General features: G+C 36.2%; 1 protein-coding gene across 1 annotated transcript in view; it reads right to left on the reverse strand.

Annotated features, from left to right (window-relative positions):
• DYNC2H1 (dynein cytoplasmic 2 heavy chain 1) overlaps positions 1–19,399 on the reverse strand; it is a 161,742-nt gene that overhangs the window by 13,875 nt on the left and 128,468 nt on the right. Inside the window, exons 84-85 of the mRNA XM_080338541.1 lie at positions 14,700–14,909; positions 11,443–11,532 (exon numbers count right to left, since the gene is read on the reverse strand). Coding sequence (XP_080194667.1) covers positions 11,443–11,532; positions 14,700–14,909 — 300 coding nt within the window. The remainder of the gene's footprint in view (positions 1–11,442; positions 11,533–14,699; positions 14,910–19,399) is intronic.

The raw sequence follows: 19,399 nt of genomic DNA on the forward strand, positions 1-19,399 counted from the left end.
GGATTGAGTATAAGAAGTATGATGATAACACACTGATGTTTTTGTTGTTGCTGAGCTGTCAAGGACACTTCAGCTTCTCATAGCAGCCTGCCAGCAAGAAGGCTGGGAGTGCGCAAAAAGTTGGGAGGAGAGACAGCCGGGACAGCTGACCCCAACTGACCGGAGGGATATTCCATACCATGGGATGTCATGCTCAGCATGTAAAGGTCAGCGGAAAAGAAAGAGGCAGTGATGGTATTTGTCTTTCTAAGTAACCATTAAAAGTGATGGAGCCCTGCTCTCCTGGAGATGGCTGAACACCTTCCTGCTGATGGGAAGTAGGGAATTAATCCCTTGTTTTGCTTTGCTTGCATGCACAGCTTTTGCTTTACCTATTAAACCATCTTTATTTCAACCCATGAGTTTTCTCACTTTTGTTCTTCTAATTCTCTCTCTCCCCCATCCCACCAGGGGGGAGTGACCAAGCACCTGGGTGGGTGTTAGTTGCTGGCTGGGGTTAAACAATGCCACATGGCCATGCAGCATTTCAGTCTGAAGGCCCTTCTCCCATCACCAGCTCAGTAGAAAACTTCACCTCTCCTGCCAGGTAGGCCAAAATAACCCATGCATTTGTCACCTGCCAGCCAGATTACAGCGAGAAGATTCCCATTCACTCTAACATAGTGCCAAGTGTAGCTACTTGTATCTTTGAGGCTCCAACTGCCCCCTCGCTCCTACCTCCCATAATATGGGCTTTAACAGGTTTGCTGCATTCAGATTTTGTTTTCCTACTTCAAAACAATTAAGGGTCAAAATCTAAACTCACAAAAAGCAGTTTTCATCGTATGAACTGAGATATAACTTTGGTTAGATATGGCAGCTATAATATCTGCGAAAAGGCATATAAAAACTGAAATGGTGTATAACTTATTTTTTAAAATAAATTCACATCATATAAATAATTTACACTATGCCCAAAATGCACCTACAAGTCCAAATAACCCAACCCTGAAAAGATTTATATTACAAAATAAAATATAAAAAAATCTATCATACACACTACTTTGTAACTGTTTCTTTCACTATTTCAATTTTTCATTATTTAAATATTTCCTGAATCTTTCTGCTCACAATGAAACTAGAAATTTAAGTTTGAACTGTCCGTGATAGATTAATTTAGCATACAATCATTATAAATATAATATCAAAACTTATCAGCAAGACCCAAAATGCTTGCAAAGCAATTCCTAGCAGGATTTAAAAACTTCAATTAATATGAAGTTCTGTTTGGTATAAGAAAAGGATTATATTTTTTTCTTTACAAAAATAAATCTCTAAGTGTGGTCTCAGGTGGTTCAAGTAATATTTCTTCATTTATCTTAACATCCAAGAAGCATCTATTCCATTTTCAGAGAGAAGCCTTCCTTATCTTCTATAACCCCAAAGCAAACTGAGTACCTCATACTGAACAGTGGAAGGAATAAAGAGGCAGCCAGATTTTCACATTATCATTTATACAACTTCAGGCTCACAGTACTCCTCTACGAAGAATCAGGTACTTTTCCTTCATCTGTTTTAATTCATTCCAAATTTATTCTCTTCTACACTGTTTTTCCCTTGGTGTGGTTCCAGAAGAGAACTTTTATTGGAAGAGAAAATGATATAAATCACTATAGAAGTGATTTCATTTCTGTGCCTAGGTGGAAAACTGTATTCAAAGTTATATGAATATGCATAGCCAGAAACCATAGAGTACAACTCTAGTTTTCCACTAGTTATAGAGGTATTCAAACATACTAGGGACAAAAAAAGCTGGATCTTGGATAAGTCTGAGAGTAACTAATGGTGAGTAGCTCTGCTAGGGGAGTAAGTGTTCAGCTAAGCAGAGTTCAGATTAAGCAAAGGTCAATCAAGCAGTTATGCTAAAGTGGTAAATGCCATTCAGTGGTAAATGCCAGCAGAAGTAGTTGTATTACACTGCTAAGAAATGAAACAGAGGTGTTTTTTCTGGCATCGAGAACAGAGGGGACAATGCATAGTTTCTCAGGAGCAACTGGCTTACAATCATTTGCTCCCTTGTAATTTTTTTGGTATGTGAAATCCTTGAGCTATTACTCTTGAGCTAGTTATCCTCTACTAAATGAACATGTGAATACTGCGGTATTTCAGGCACGTGATAAGGTGTTGGCACACGCTAACTTTCAAATGGTAAATCACAGAGGAATTTAATTTGAAGTATTTTTTTTTGTTTTAAAATAGTTGTATTTATTTTAATTTCAGAGCATGCAGACCAAAACTGCTGGTTAGTGCTTTAAATAAAATACTATTATTTCTTCATTTCAATTTGACATGCTTCAGAAACCCTGTTTGTTCAGAAAGCCTGAATACTAACACAATAGCATAGTGTTAGAACTAAAAATTCCGAGTCCATTAGCATCAACGCACTAGCTAACACTGTGCCAGAAGCAGATGTGCAGTAAGGCATAACTGAAGGAAGCATTAGCAAATGTGGTCTCATTTTGGTTACTTTACTAATTTATTTTTTCACAAAACAGGAACTTGGATACCAGACTGATGATGCTGAATGAGAACTATAACATCATACTGACAAGTTCTTGACTGATATCTACTTTTATATATTTCTTATATGATTACTAAACACAGAATCCAGTTAGACAATACTCTTATGCTTCATGCCTTCTAGTATTTTCTTTCTCCACAACTAAATACATCTAGGAGCTAGATGGCATTTCCAGCTACGTAGAGTATAACTGGGTGAGGAATTATAAGAGCTGGAACTATTCCTTAGTAGAACCAGAAACTACAAAATGTGCAGAGCAAAGGGGACAAATGTTCAAAGAAATTTCACTGTTCTCACCTCCACTGGTAAGAAGTGGCAGGGCGAGGAAAACAGTGGCACATAATATTCATTTGCAGATAACAGACAAGACTGCCTACCATAATCCATAATCCTCAGACAAAGTCAGGACGACATCAAACATAATTCCTTTGCCAAGCTCTGGAGCAAGGATGCTGAAATCTATATTGTGATGGTGCTGGTATGACTAAACAAGGGTACTGAATACTCAATATATTAGGCACTAGGAACGATGGAATGCACTGCAGTAATTTGTTTTATAGTACCAGCTTGAAGGCTATGTTACAATAAGGAGAGCTGCTTACTTTGCTATGGCTCATTTTCTCTGGTCAAAATCCCATGAGATGCAGATTGTTCATTAAGCATCTCCCTCACAGTCCTTGTTCCTCTTCTGAAACAATGACCCCTTGGACTGCAGCCATCAGTCTCTTTTTTTTTTATCCCTACTGTTTACCAGTCATTTATTTTCTGTTAACACCCTCTTTTGAGGCTGTCAAAATTCAGAGAAAATCTCCCAGCCATGCCAGTGTCACAGAACTCTATTAGCAACTATTAAGGCTTAACCTAACTCTCTGATACGTATGCAGTATTAATGAAGCACATTAAAGCAATCTGATCAGAAATTGTTTAACTCTGTGGGGTACCTATCCCAAAACACTCCACAATGAAAATCTATTTTTCTGCACAGAAAAAGAGATCACAGAAGGGAAAGAGTGGCTGATGCAACCCCAGTCCAAAGGAATGTCATGGCTGCATGGCCATGCCTGTGACACGGCATCCTGGGACGTGCTTGTGACAAGTTACCCTGGGATGTGCCTGTGACTCAGTGTCCTGGGACACACCACGCTGGCTCATGCTGAAGCTACTGACACTCCATTGAACAGAACACTGGAACATGGGATTACTGCTCAGGCTACCAAGTGCTTTGTTCAATCAAGCATAACTTTATGTAATCAAAGAAATTAATTATTTTTTTTTTAATTGGTGTAATAAGCTGCTATGGATTGTTGCTTGTTCCTACAGGGTAAAGCCAAGACTTTTAGAGTAAAGGTACCTCCAGTACAGTACATGAGCTATTTGTAGCCCATAAAGCTTTTCTTTATACCAGAAGGTACATTTATTCATTGTGGCCAGCCTCAACAGAACAGCCCATCATCAAAGCTGGAGGTCTCTTTCAGATGTCCTATCACAGCTGAGATGTCAAAAACACTCCTAATTAGGCACAATACTCACTTGTGGAATGGCAACGTGTTTCTATTAGAAAATGGGCTTTTTAATATGTATCTGCAAATGCTATTTGAGGATAATTATACCATATTACCATGATCTGGACCAATTAAAATCTCAAATCAAGAGAGGAAATATTTGGTAAACTATTTCACCAAGCCAGATTCCACTCAAACATCTACTGTTCCAAACAGAACCAGGATCTGATCTAGTTGCTTTTTAGTTACAAAGCTGTCTCATTACTGCAAGAAATTTATTTCTGTGTATGCATGTATGACTATGAAATCACAATTATAAATTAAATGATAAATGATTCTAAATAGATTGCTTATTATTAGTAGACACAGTATTTGTGTCAATACAGTGGTGATCTGAGAATAAGTTGCTGCAGCCAAGTTGTCTAGAAGAAAACAAAGCAGATTGATGGACTGTACCTGCAAATCGGTATATTAGTATTTGTTGCAGGCTTCTCTTTACTAACGGCTGGAATTTAGATTATCAAAGTGTTTGACAGCATAACATAAGGAGACTCATTTTCATATGCAAATGATGATAACACCCTTTTCTACCACTTCTACTATAATTAACTTTTTTTCACTTGAGCTTTTGTCAGACAAGACTATCCATTTTACTCTACTTTCTCTTTTGCAGACACCTTTGTCCATGATAAAGGAAATAGACAAAATGAAAAAAACCTTATTAGTAAATAAGCAATATACACTTTGGATTTTAGCAATTTAAATGCATACAGTTTATGAATGTTTTATCATTGTATCTTTTCACATTTCTTCCTGTATAGTGAAAATGTATCTTGCAACTTGAAGAGAAAAATCAATGAATCGTGTTTATTTTATTAAATTAAATAAAGTATATCAACTAGAGCTTAGAAAGGTTAGAAAAAAAGACCATTTTCTTTAAAATAATTTCTTAGGAACTGCACAGAGACAATGACCTCATTTTTTTCTTCTTTTTTATGGAACACTTATAGAAGTCCTTTTATGAGTGACTATCTTCTGCAATCAATATTCTACAATCAGAGAGCTGAACAACTGGTTACTTGTATGATAAAGGATGTTGCTCAAACTTCTGCTTACAAGGTAGTACATAATAATTAAAAAAGAATAGATGTTCTCACAAAACATGCTTAGAATTCTCAGAGTTTAATCTACAGGAGTTGATTTCTGTTGAAGCAGATTACTTTTCAAAAGATTTAAGCCTGACATTTATGGAAAAGCCCATAACTTGTGGATGCATGAATTTATAAGAGAATCTAAACCTCATTGGGATTAAGTTTCAACAACTCACAATGAAACCAAACAAAATGCAAGCAGAGCTATCTTTCATTTTCCAATATTGCTTTTTAAAAACTGTTTCAATCCATAAAGAAATTTTTTTTTCTAAAACTTGAGATAATCCTTGCTCATTGACAACCGAAAAATATTTCCATTTGAAACAGCAAAGTCTGCAGATTTAGGGTGAAAACCCATTGCATTCTGCAGGAAAAGAATCATTTCACTATGAGAAATAGTGATTTCAGTACCTCTGGAAAGTAAAGTCTTGAACTGGTGCACAAAACAAACCAGAAAACTTAAGGAATCCTTCCACCTCAGGTACCCAGGCATGAACACAACTTTCTGTGTCATGAGAGTACATGAACTCTCTGAGCATAAAAAAAGCTTCTGCTTCGGCTTTAGCTTCCCTGGAAGCCAGACCTTACTTCAGTGGACAGCCCCTACAACCTGCACAAACCTAAGACTTTAATCTTAAATTCTGCTTGGCTGCCTGTTTGGACAGTGTATCTTTATAAATCACTGCTACTCTATACTGGCCACTACTTAATGACTATAATCTAACTGAAATGATGATTAAAAAGGGACATGCTATGACAGTTTGGTCTATCAGAGCTTCAAATTTGCCCAATACACGAGAGACAAAGTAAACTTCTACAATTTCATAGTAGTTCTGGCAAGTTTCCAATTTTTAGCAAGCAGTTATCACTTAGATAAAAGGTTGTGAAAGGTATATCCTGGCTGACAAATTCTAAACAAAGTGAAATCATGCTGCAACATGATGAGAGCTGTGGGAGCCGATTAAGGCTCAGTTTCTTAGCCAATGATGTTAGTCTGCAGTTGTGTTTTTGTTTTGATATTCATGACAGCTGAAGAGGAGAAGCCAAGAAAAGCAACAGAAAAAAAGCTAATTCTTCAGAATAAGTGGATTCTTCATAGTATTCTGAACTTTGAATTATAATAATGCGTGGATTTAAAACATAATATTTTAGTTAACTTTTGTGCTTTAACATTGGAATACTAAATCTGAAGTATTCTGCACTGTACAGATACCTAAATAACAGCTGTTCAAATAGAGAGAGAGTGATGAGAGGAACAACGATAAGTTGGGGAACACAGCCAACCTAATTCATCTGAATCAGCTACCCCTGAGATCATAAAAGACAGGCCATTAAGCTACTGTCCCTGCTGCAAAATCTGCTAAGGCAATCTATCAGAAAAAAACTCTGAAATGCTATGCAAATTAAGGAGGATTACTACTTAAAGGGGTGTAGGACTTATTAAGGAGTGCTCAAGTGGGTGAATTTGATGACTGAATGTGACAATTCTGGGATTGTACAATATTTGTTATGGGATATTTAGGGGAAGGACCAAAGGTGGAGGAAGGTGGATGGTGGACGAATAAGAATGGGAAAACCCAGAGAGGTATAAAAGGGCAGGTCACACACAGGGAGGCTGCTGGTCAGCACACTCTGGTTAGCCTAGTACCTGATCACCAGAGTCCATTCTATCCTCCTCTTAAGCTCTTCTTTCGTTTGTTTGTTGTTTTTTGTTTAGGTTTTTTGTGGGTGTTTGTTTTCTTTCTATGTTAAAGTGTGTTCTCTGTGTGGTGGAAGAGAATCCACTAGTGAACTCTCTCAGTCAGTACTTGCCAGCAGGAGGATGAGAGGTCCAGGAGCTGCATGCTGCAGACTGAGGGACTAGAAGCAAGACAGTGGAGAGACCAAAAATCCATGAGATTCGTGTAGGGTGTTTTCCTTGAGCAGTGAACCACAGGAACAGAGCAGGGCTGCTCGTGCTGCCTGGAAAGGCACCATCCCCCTGTGCCAGACAGTGTGTCTGTCCAGGCTATGTCTGTGCCTACTTTGGGATTCACTCTCAGCCTCTACTGCTCAGATTTTATGTGCATATACTGTTGCATTGAGACCGATTTATAGGCTGGTCTTCAGCATTCTTTAACTTGATAAAAATTGAGGGGATTTGACTTCCTTGGCTCTCTAACAGCAGACTTTCTGCCTGTGAGCAGTGAATGAAAATGTAACCTCTTTGCCTAGATGCCTTGGGTGTGAAGGAAAAATCCTGTGTCTCCTGTTCCCAGGAGTTTTTCTAGGAGCTTCAGCATGTGATTTCCAAGAGTTCAAACCTCATATATAATACCTCGCATGTCCAGTCTACCTTTCTGGGGACCTAATTGTTGAAACAGTAGAAAAATAAGAGTTCCAAAACAGAAGCAAATTCATTCTACCTCATACATTAAACCAGTAGTAAAACAGTAAAAATCTTATACTAAGGGGTCAAACTGGTATTGAAATTAAATATTGCTACCCTAGATTTCACTCAGGAGGAGACGAGATAACAGCATCCCAGAGAGATACATATGAGTGTCTTGATAAAATATGAAATACAACTCTTTATATATGATATTAGGAGTACTTTATAGATATATGCACATTTTCAACAAAAACTTTCATAATTTGTGCAAATAAAAACTTTCCGTGTTCATAAACATTTCCTTGATTGGAACTCTGAAAGTTGTGTTTATGATTCTGAGGTCGAACAGCCTTCATTATCAGTGTGTGCTGTGAGCCTTTTAGCAGCTGCCTGACCAAACAGCCATCCAAGGGAAGAACTGTTTTTACAGATTACTTAAAAGCAGCTCAGTCCAAAAGAATGGAAAAAATATTTTCATTTAAAACACAAGGTCTTGTTAGAATAAAAGGAGTTAGTTTTGGAAGAAATGAAATTAAGCACTTTACTTAGTTCTTGTGGAAACAAAAAGTAAGTTCCAATTTGTGGACCTGAAACTTTTTTTCAATGTTGACATTCATCTGACATTTGCTTGGGCTGCTGTTTTGCCTCTTAGTAGCTGTAGTTCTGGGTCTCTTCCCTCTCTTTCTCTTCTGATGTTATCCCCAGCCACGAGAAGATACTTACCTACAGACTAGGATGGACTTAAATTCCATTATACACTGATTTATATTATTGCTGAGCTATAACAATATACCACAACAGAGGGAAACTGCAGAACACATTTAAGATGTCACCATGAGGCAACTGGGAGTATAAGGATGAAAAATTCTAACCAACACAAAGATCCATGATGATTCATAAGCTTCATATCTTAATGTTCATACAATAGCAAATATATCAGTCTAGACTGACAAACTGAAACACAATATTGTAAAGTTCAATGTCAGTATTGTTAGCTGAAAATATTCAGAACTGTTCATCTCAGAGAACTGTTCAATACCGAGAATTTTTGTTTTAATTAAAAGAAAAAGCTAACATCCAAATATCAGAATTTCTACCCAGGAAAAAATAACGTATTTCCATCAGCTCTATCACCACAACATAATACAGAGCAAAACACAGCACTATTGCATTTTGCATATACCGATTTGTTCACACTTAAAGTAGGCAGATTTCCTTTTTTAAATTTTGCTTTTACTGATTGGACCTCAGAAAATATAACACTTGTTGTTTTTCTTTCTGTCATTGTGTAATGCTCTCAGAACATCTTTACACTTCTATTAAATTCTGCTATAATTATTCTACCATCTGGCCTATATTTTGGGTTCCTCCCTGTCCCCACTAAATGGTCGTAACAAAGCAGTTGCATTTATTATTTTCTGCACTGGCAGCAAACATCATCACCAGGCAGCCTTTAACTAACAACCTAAGTACAGACTTACTGCGTCTTTAGTAGATGCAGTCTTTCAGTACAACTTTGATGCTTCTATGTCTCCTATTTTTGTCTTGAAAAATACCTAAATCAAACCTGTCTCAAATGGTGAAGGTATTAGTCAGTATCTTACAGTGAATGAAACAGGTGGAGGTATAAGTAAACATCAAAAAAGCATGATGATGGAGTTGGTCATATAAAACTAAACCAATCCAAAATATTACCTTTATTGAAATATAAATCTGAAGGGAATTTTCAGAGTTATGAGAAAATCCTTATGGAAGTTGTTACTAAGTTTTTGAATACTAAATTTATAATTAACTATAGACAAATTACATTTATAAAATTGATAATTAAAAGTCACCCCCAAAAAGTTAATTAAGAAATTATCAAGGTTAATCAAAATCTTGGCGGAATATGCATGAACATGAATAGGAATCATATTTAAGGAAAAAGATAATTTGACTGAAATGCATAATTAGAAATAACGTAATCTGGTAAAATATATACAAAAATAAAAGCATAGAAATTGTATTTGAGATGTGATCTGACTAGAAGCATGAGAAACAAAACAGACTGACAATATATTATTAAGAATTGCTTCAAACACAACCGTATTACATATTTGACATTAAAAATAATATATAAATATAATAACTAGTATCAGGTCATCTGTCACTACTTTCTATTGTCGCCAACAAAAAAATTATAATGATATACTGCTTATCGATCCAGCTAAATATCTACTGTAAAGCTCTGCCTTAATAATCTGTCCTTCTTTTAGAGTGAATAAGTGTTCAAAATTGTAAATGTTTTCTTCATAATAACCTTACATAAAAATGAGTAAGTCAAATGTACAATATTGTCAACAGATTGAACAATGAAAAGGGAAGATTACTATCATGGTAATGTAGCACGTTTGTCAATAGTTTAGTGGAGTAATATATGGAAATAAAAACTTTATGAATATGCTTGGTTGAAAATAATCTATTACTGTTGACACTAATTTCATTGTCTGTCACTCTGCTACATTATCTCCACTTTGTAAGGCTTTGTACTTCACACAGAACTCTAATCTCAGGCTTCCATTTTAAAAAAATCATATAAGCAAGTAAAATCACATGCAGTTTGCTCAAAACCAAATACAGGTAGAAGTCACAAACTGCAAGGTAGCCTTGAAGATTATGAACACTGTTGCCTCAGCCCCAAGTGATGCTTTATCAATAATAATGACTATAACAGTCAGCCAGTAGGGTCTAAGTTCAGCTCTAGTTATATGACAAATACAACATCTGAACATGCATTATCACTGGTTGTTATACACAGGGTGTTTCAAAAAGATGGACCCAATTTGAAACCACTATATCTTTGAAATTGGGGCCATCTTTTTGAAATACGCTGTATATTTACACTTTATTGTTTATAATTCGAGCATTTTGTGAAGGAAAGGATAAAGAAATATTAAGCATCAGCCAAAATAAATGGTTTGCATAAAAAGAATCTTACTAATACTTCGGAAACATCTGTTTGATAGGTTTTTTAGAAAAAGAAATGCCTAGAAATAACATTCCCATCAAATCTTCCTTCTGAATCTTACAGTCAACTCTAATGTTCACAGAAATTTTCCTCATATCCCACTGGACAAGACTGTGTTAATCAAGATCAAAACCAGCAGCTTACTATTACTTGCCTGGAGGTAATGGAAGAACTGTCCATCCTAAAGCAACCTTCCTCCCTGGAAGGTTCTCGCAGTCTCCTCTCTATGTATCAAACATGATGAAATCTGTTTCCTTAAATACTAATTAATTTACATAAATGACTTATTCATTTTTCCAGCTATTACCTTAAATATACCTCTTCTGTTAATCAAAGTATAGATAGATCTACCTTAACCGAAAATTTTCTTCGTCTTCTTTGCACTGTATTGACAGAGCTGTTGTCAGACTCTGCACCTTCTATTTTAGCTCCTTGCAAGCCTGCAGAATGCAGATGTTTTCCTTATTTGCTTCAAAGACCAGTCTTCTATTAATTTCTACATTACCTCTACAAGAACTGTTTCACTTTATGTCTTTATATATGTCTCTCTATCAGATTAAAAAGTGTGTCTTAAATGTAAAGATTCATCTGAGTAAATAAATCTAACTTTTCCTCCACAGTTCATCAGAAAGACTGACTAAAATCAAAGATGTAAACATTACTGTATTTAAAGTTACTGACTTCAAATTGCTCAGTCTACTGTATTCACATTTCTCATCTATCTTTAATTTTTTTACAGGCCTTTTCGTGCATCTAAAACTCTTTGGGATTTGAGTTTGGAAAGGCCTACTGTAGTGTAATTCACCTAATATACCATGGCATAGTGAGGTAAAATTACTCTTCGAAATTACCTGTATAGCAAGTGCTCGGGCTACAAGACTTCTAAGATATTGTAACGGATCTTCTGGACCTTCCCACTTCGTTTGCCATGTGAGGGGACACTGAAATATAAATATATTTACTGAAAGTATCCATTTCAAAACCATCATCATTACATTTTAAGCTAGCAATTTCAATGAATTTTTTAAAATCTGGAGATCAAATATATCTACAAAGAAAAAGAAGGCAATACAAGTAATATAATGATCAAAGCATACAACCACTAATAGGAAGGTCATATTCCTGCAAATTCTTTCTGTGGTGCACACAGATACAGTATTGATGAAGAACTTAAAAGAACCCCTACCATGCAATAAGGAAACATCAGTAGGTTCCACAAACACTTCAAAAAGGCCTAAGTTGATTCTTTCTTGGAAAGCCACAATGTCACCTTTCAACTGCAGCCACAGGTTTCCACTCCTTTGCTGCTGCCTCCTCAGACTTGAATATGCAGTTTTGTGGCTCTGTGGTAAAGCGAATCTGGTACAATTCTCTGCATGGTTACCTTCTCATAATCTTAAAATATTTGTAGAACAACTTGAGAATAAAATCCTGCAAGACTTCCCCACACAAATTTCTCATTGACTTCAAAAACGAAGGCTTAAAAGATCATAGAATCATAGGATCACAGGATCATCTTTGGTTGGAAGAAATCCTCAAGATCATCGAGTCCAGCCATAACCTAACTCTAGCACAAAACCATGTCCCTAAGAACCTTGTATGTGCAACACTTCCAGGGATGGTGATTCAACCACTTCCCTGGCCAGTCTGTTCCAGTGTCTGACAACCATTTCTGTCAAAAAAAGTTTCCTACTATCCAATCTAAACCTCTCCTGGCTCAACTTGAGGCCATTTCCTCTCATCCTATCACTTGCTGCTTGGGAGAAGAGACCTACACCCTCCATGCTACAACCTCCTTTCAGGTAGTTGTAGACAGTGATAAGGTCTCCCCTCAGCCTCCTTTTCTCCAGGCTGAACAGCCCCAGTTCTCTCAACTACTCCTCATAAGACTTGATAGATCTCATAAGGATAAATGTATTAATTGTACCCACTCCACAGGAATTTGTAAAGCACACTGAAATTGCATCTGCCAGATTCTTGTACTTAAGTGAAAGGGAATCGATGTAAATTACCTGGGGAATATTGCACAATACTGAAGATGCTGAGCAGAATACACAGTTTATACTGTTTAACATTCAGAGTTGCATTTTCAGGAAGGTTCACAATCTCACAGCATATGTGCAGAACAGCTTTTCAAAATCTGATGACAGAAGTTTGTAAAAAAAATAACTTCCAAAGTAAATACTCCATGTGAACCTTTTATAGCTAAAAACCAGAAAATATCTGGATCTGTGGACACTAATTAAGAGTCAGTCAAATAAACTAGAAAATATTCAAGAAAAATAATAAGCACAGTTAGCTGATTGCTTTTTACATAATGATGATTTTTTGAAAACCTTTTGTATTCAAAAACATTATCCTTGAATTTTTGCAGAATCTTTTGCTAGATATGCATTTACAGGCAGTTCACCAATCTATCATTTAGAAGGCATTCACCTAATGTTGCTAATAGATTACTCTAAATTACTCTACGTTTAAAGTAATAGCTTAGCTAATTGTTAGCATGGAAGCATTGTTCAGATGTACACTAACATCAATTTTGCACAAATAAGGCAAATTGCTGAAACCATTAGAATTGTACGTTTATTGAGTTTCACATTTCTGTTGGTAACCTACCAACGTCTTAAAAGAACTACAGTCTGGGTGCTTTCAAAATATAAGTTTTTTAAATAGTCCTTTGTTATGTAATGCGTGGCCACACTGAACTAAACAAGAACAGTGTGTAGAAAATACATGAAACAAATCACTTTAAGATGATAAACATGGCGAGATGTAGCTGCTGCAAATATTGCTTCATGGTCACAATCCAATAAAGTGATCTGTGTCAAGGCAGTGGGTAAGTAAGCAGATGAAATGTCAGAAATACTTTGTTCAATATATCAGGAAGCACTGAACTGATGTTTGTGAGAGATAAAAATGCATAGAATCTTTAAGTACATTTTTGTGACAGTGATCAGCTTCACAGCTCCTGCTGCTTCCAATTTAAGAGTGCAGCTAAAGCCCACAAGCAAGCCACACTTGCTCGCTCAGTAACAAGAAACATAACTATAAACAATAAAAAATGGCCATTACATGTATAATTTGTATTCACCATGACTTTTACTTAGGACCAATTTCTACCAGACAGTCAAAAAGTGTTTAAAATGGCAACAAAATTGCTAACATGAAAATGTTAATTTATTCTAATTATACCACAATTTTGCTAACAAATGCTGTCTTGTGAATCTGAAGAGAGAAATAATGTAATTATTGTTTTAATTAAAAATTTGATAGATCAATATATGCATATCAATCTTTTTAACAGTACTTGATCCTCACATGAAGACAAACAAGATATTAATAGGAATTATAATTCATTGTAGGGCCAATCTCAATATCTGCACATTAGTATCAACACAATTTATCAGTTGCTGCAGGTGAATCAAAACCATGGAGTTTCATGTCAGTGTTTGACTATCTTTGGAATCCAATTATTGAGCTATTAATGACAGAGCATGTAAATTTACAGTCACTAACTGTACCAGTTTAATAACATGCCCAGTTTGATGATAGAAAACATGGAAAAGGCACATGTAAAAATTTTGTTTGCTTTTCTTGTATAGAGTGAGATGATAGGTCAGCACGACAGGCACATCTTGTCTGGTGTGATACAGCAATAATCCATAATGAATAAATGCAGAGAGTGGATTGTGATTACAACTGCAATAAAAACTTAAAGAAATTGAAAAAATTAAGAAAGGGACAGATTTACATGTTCTACTGGCTAATGTATTTGACTTATCTAGCATGATTTGGTGTTTGAAATGGAAATGCTGTTCCACAACATCTAATCTTATGGGATTTCTCCTTAAGAGAAAGTCTGATGAAAGTATAATACAATCAGAAGCTTCTGCAAGTACTTGAAGCAACATTTTTCTGGGTTTTCATTCCAGAAAAGCTATGGTTCTGTTTTAAAGTCACTATTAATAAAAGAACTTCATTTTAGAGTCTCTATCAATAAAAGAACTTCGAGAAAATGGTGACATGAAAATATGTTACAGAACTTTGTTCAGTTTCCTTGGGTTTTTTTTTATTGCATGTAATATAATGTCACGACAAAATGACTTACCTTCTGATTCAGCAGAGCGCTTGCTAGTCTCTGTACTTCAGAAGTCAGTAATGAGGTACCTCTGATAACTTTACTTAATGAAGCAAGTGACTGATGGACACTTTGCACAAGGCGAATGGCATTGAATTGTTCCAGAGTAATGAATGATAAGATTGGAGATCCTTGTTGCTCTGCAGGAGGAGACACCTTCTGATGAATCAGGTTAGAATTCTAGAAAAGAACAAGTGATGTCCAGTTAATAAACTCAGGGAAACTATTATGTTATACTAAACATTCTTTCTTTAATTTGTAATACTTCGCATGACCTTGTTACCTTCGAAGTAATTCAGATATCCCTCCTGTTCTGACACTGGATTAAAAGTGTAATAATACTTTCAGTATTGTCTGTGAGATGTTCAATAAAGCCACCACTCTTCTGATTTGACTCTGCCTACCCAATTACTTCAAAAGTGCTGGAATTTCTGAAAAATCTCCATCTAGCTGAATCACTGCTTTTAGTGCTAATGTGTCAATATAAAAAGCACTAGTTTCCCCAGCACAACAAGCCTGTATTGGGCACTATATACCATGATGCCAGATATAGCTCATTTTGATAAAACTAGTTCAACCTCAAAGCAAATTAAATATAAATAAATAATAAATACAAAATAAATATAATATTATGTGTAAATCCTGAGTAACTCAGGCTCTGAGATGTACTGCTGCTTTCACATTGACATTTTTATTACTTACTTCCGTTCCATTACAGCTACTGAAACCCCAAATTTATTCAATAACTTCAAGAGATGCTGCACCGAATTCCAGTTACAGAACTTAAACCTTTATTGGAAAATTATACAAGGCACAAATGCAAAAAGAAAACCCTAGACTTTGGGAGAAAAATGTTTTCCTATTTGAATTTCTAGTATTTTATTTAAGGTAAAATCAGATTTTACTTCCACTGAAGTATCTCCTAAAATAAAAAATAGGTTTGACTTTTTTCAGATTAAATAAACTTCTGAATTGTCACATGGCATCTTGCTCTCCAGAACACACAGGATCTCTGCCTCCATGGTCATTCACAGGCACTGCAATTTTGTCAGAACTTCCACTTGTTTTTCATTTCAAGCCCATATTGCACTCAGATACCAAGCAAATATATGAGAAAAACTAAGTGAAAGAGTAATACAGATATTTTGGTTTATGACTAACTGAAAAATGAAGGATAAAGTCTTCTCTCCGTTATTATAAACCTATACAACACGGTTACTTACTGTTCAAAGTGTAAGAAACGTACAGTATTTAGAAATGTTATGTTTTGTACTTTTGTCTCTGCATGTACCCTGACATCACAGTATCAGTTTAACTTCAATTTTTCTGAGACCATAGTTTGTTGAGTATATATAAAATGTAATGTAAAACTAACACAAGCTATTAGATAATTTCTTATTGGAGTATTTAATTGCACACAAAATGAAGAACAACAACATTGCAACTTGCAGGCTTTCCTCAGTCTTTCAGATATAACTTAATAAAAGAGAAAGCCTCTAAGTTCCTCAGTACTGAGGAACTCCTATGAACTTCATACTCATTTCATAACTGTTTTTAATGCTTTCACCTGATAATTTATTAAAACAACCCATCTGTCATTTTTATAGGAAAATTAAATATGAATACTGATATCAGGCATAGAGTACCTCAGCCTTCTCCATATCTCGGGTAACCAGGTCTCCTGTTTCCTTCCAGAGAGGGACTACGTTTTCCCTAATCTTCCTTTTATCACAGATGTACCTGTAGAAGCTTTTCTTGTTGCCCTTGATGTTCCCAATCAGATTTAATTCTATTAGAGCTTTAGTTTTCCTGATCTGATCCCTGGCTGCTCAGACAATTTCTCTGTGCTCCTCCCAGCCTACTTGTCCTTGCTGTCACTCTCTGTAGGTTTCCTCTTTGTGGTTGAGTTTGTCCAGGAGATCCTTGTTCACCCGTGCAGGCCTCCTGACTTTTTTACCTGACTTTGCTGGGATTCATTGTTCCTGAGCTTGGAGAAGGTGATCCTTTAATATTAACCAGCTATTTTGGGCCTCTCTTCCCTCCAAGGCTTTATCCCACGGTTCTCTACCAAGCAGATCCCTGAAGAGACCAAAGTCTGCTGTCCTGAAGTCCAGGGTAACGAGTTTGCTGTTTGCCGTCCTCACTGCCCTAAGATCATTTGACGGCCACTGCAGCCAAGGCTGCCCTTGAGCTTCACATTCCCCACCAACCCCTTGTTGTTGGCAACAACAAGGTCCAACAGTCAATGCTCTATTACCTTCCCTTAAAATTCATCATGTATATGACTCACATCAGCTTTAAAAATATCCTCATGACCTGCTTGGGGAATTAAGATGAAGAACTGATGAAGTACTGAATGCTTTTCCTAACAATGAGAAACTGAAGATAGGTTCTAATCTTTAGCATTAAATACTATATTATGCTATCAGTCTTAAATGAGGTGTATTTTGAGACTTTGATAATTTTCTCTCTTTCACTTCTGTACTTGTTACTATCGCAGTACAGTACAAGACTTCCTATAGTCTCACTAAAGCTGCTCCAGAGCTTTTCTTCATTAACTTCCTAAAATCAAGCTTTTTCAAACTCTCATATGTTCTAAAAATTACCCCCTCAAAATGTATCAGATATAATGAAAATAAACTCATATACCTCCACTAGTTCTGCCTTTGATTCAGAATTCAATTTTGGTGGTCATGGTGGGTTTTGGAAACCTCCATCGACCTTTTGATGTACCTGTTCTGCCTCCTCACTTGAGTCTCTCTGCCTATTCTTTCAGATATTAGCCTCTCAGTGTTTATTACACAAATTTTTCATTGTGGAAAATAGAATGACCCTATATTTCTGTTTCATTGATTTTTGTTGGTGAAAAAAAAAACATGGTTCTTTTGTTAAAGCTGAGGTTCCTGATGCTTTAGATAAAGAGAAACAACCTATTAATTTTCAGAACTACTTTTGCAATTGTCTTGCAGCACTATGCAACTTTATAAACATAAGAAAAGGCAGAACATAGCATGACATCTTAAGACCACATATTCAGCAAAACCCATTTTGAAGCAATTGCTTCCAAATTTTTATTGTGGGTGGGCCTTCTAACTTTCACGGAGATACTAAAGAGTTTCCCTGGAACAAGGCAGAAAACGCATCCACTTTACAACAAAAATATAGGACTGGATCCTGTCTCTCTACTCATGACAGATAGTTATTTGGACATGATGAAACACTTATGCAGCCCCATTGTGTACACATATTTTTGTGCTTCTCTGAAAATTGTTATATGATGGGAATCGCCTGAGTTCCACTGGACATTGACTTCCAACTGATCCAGTGATGTGACAATGAAGTGCTTATATAGGTCCTGACCTATCCTCTGTCCTGGCAGAAGTCTATGTGGGAAGAGGACGGACACCAGGACACAGGCTGGCTGAATTATAATACTCTGATGGCCCAGCCCCAGCCAACAGGTTGTATTGGGCCACCCTTCCACATAAAGGAAGATTTATCTCTATTTTTAATTAGTGTAACATTTGTTTGACAAGGTATTCAGTGATGGCTTCATTTTTTTCAGTAAAACAGTCTTTCATGCAAACTTATACTGAGCATCTGAGTATTTCTGTTTTCTTTTTTTACTTACTGGCTGGTTCATGAGAGTATAATTTGATTAGTGTTAAGCTGTTATTAAATCGCACTGTTATTAAATCAAACTGCAGAAGCAGTTTTAGTACAGTATTCATTACAAGGGTGTTTTCCAAAGGCAAGAATTAAAATGCATGTTTTCAAATGAAGCTAATATCAGTGAAAATGTCAAGATATTCTGTATTAGTCCAGAACAGCTAAATAAAAAGAGGAAGTTTGCTTGTGTGACTTTCAATACAGGAGTGCACTGATTTGAACCACATTTTAAGTATTTTATTTAAAGTAAAATTCAACGAAAAATTTCAAAGTCTGCATTCTGCTTGAACTAATAAACACTGTATGAAAGGCAAGAAGTTTCCATGGTTCTGCTGCTATGGATAAACAGAGAATAATAAACCACACAGCTAGACAATTTCAGAATGTCTGAATAATTGAGAGTAACATTTAACAGGGCTTTGCAAAATGTATGCCACTAAGAGGGAAAATGAGTCCTGCAAATTTCTAGAAATATTTCTGAAAAAGTAACAACATAGAAGTCCTCAGTACTGTAGTAATATATAAGAATTATTTCCGATTTCAAAACGTCTAAACCAAAAAAAACCTAAAATTTCCAGTGTCACTGTTTGGCCACAAAGGCTGTGATAGTTCTAAAAATTGAGCACAAAGTACTACAATTCGCAGAATCACAAAACAGCTGTGGTTGGGAGGAATTTCTGGAGATTGCCTAGTCCAGCCCTCTATAGCAGGTTGCCCAGGACTGTATCCAGTCAGGTTTTCGATATATCTACAAGGATGGAGACTCCACCACCTCTCTGGGCAACCTGTGCCAGTGTCTGCTCCTCCTCACAGCAAGAAAAAGTTTTGTTTTTTGTTTAAATGTCATTTTCTAAGTCTCAGCTTGTGCCCATGGCCTCTTGTCCTGCCATAGGACACCCCTGAGAGGAGTCTGGCTCTGTCTCATTTATTGCTTCCCATGAGCCAATACACACTGATAATATGCCTCTAAACCTTCTCTTCCCCAGGCTCAACAGCTCATG

Source organism: Nesoenas mayeri (assembly GCF_963082525.1).
Source record: "Nesoenas mayeri genome assembly, chromosome: 1".
NCBI lineage: Eukaryota > Metazoa > Chordata > Aves > Columbiformes > Columbidae > Nesoenas > Nesoenas mayeri.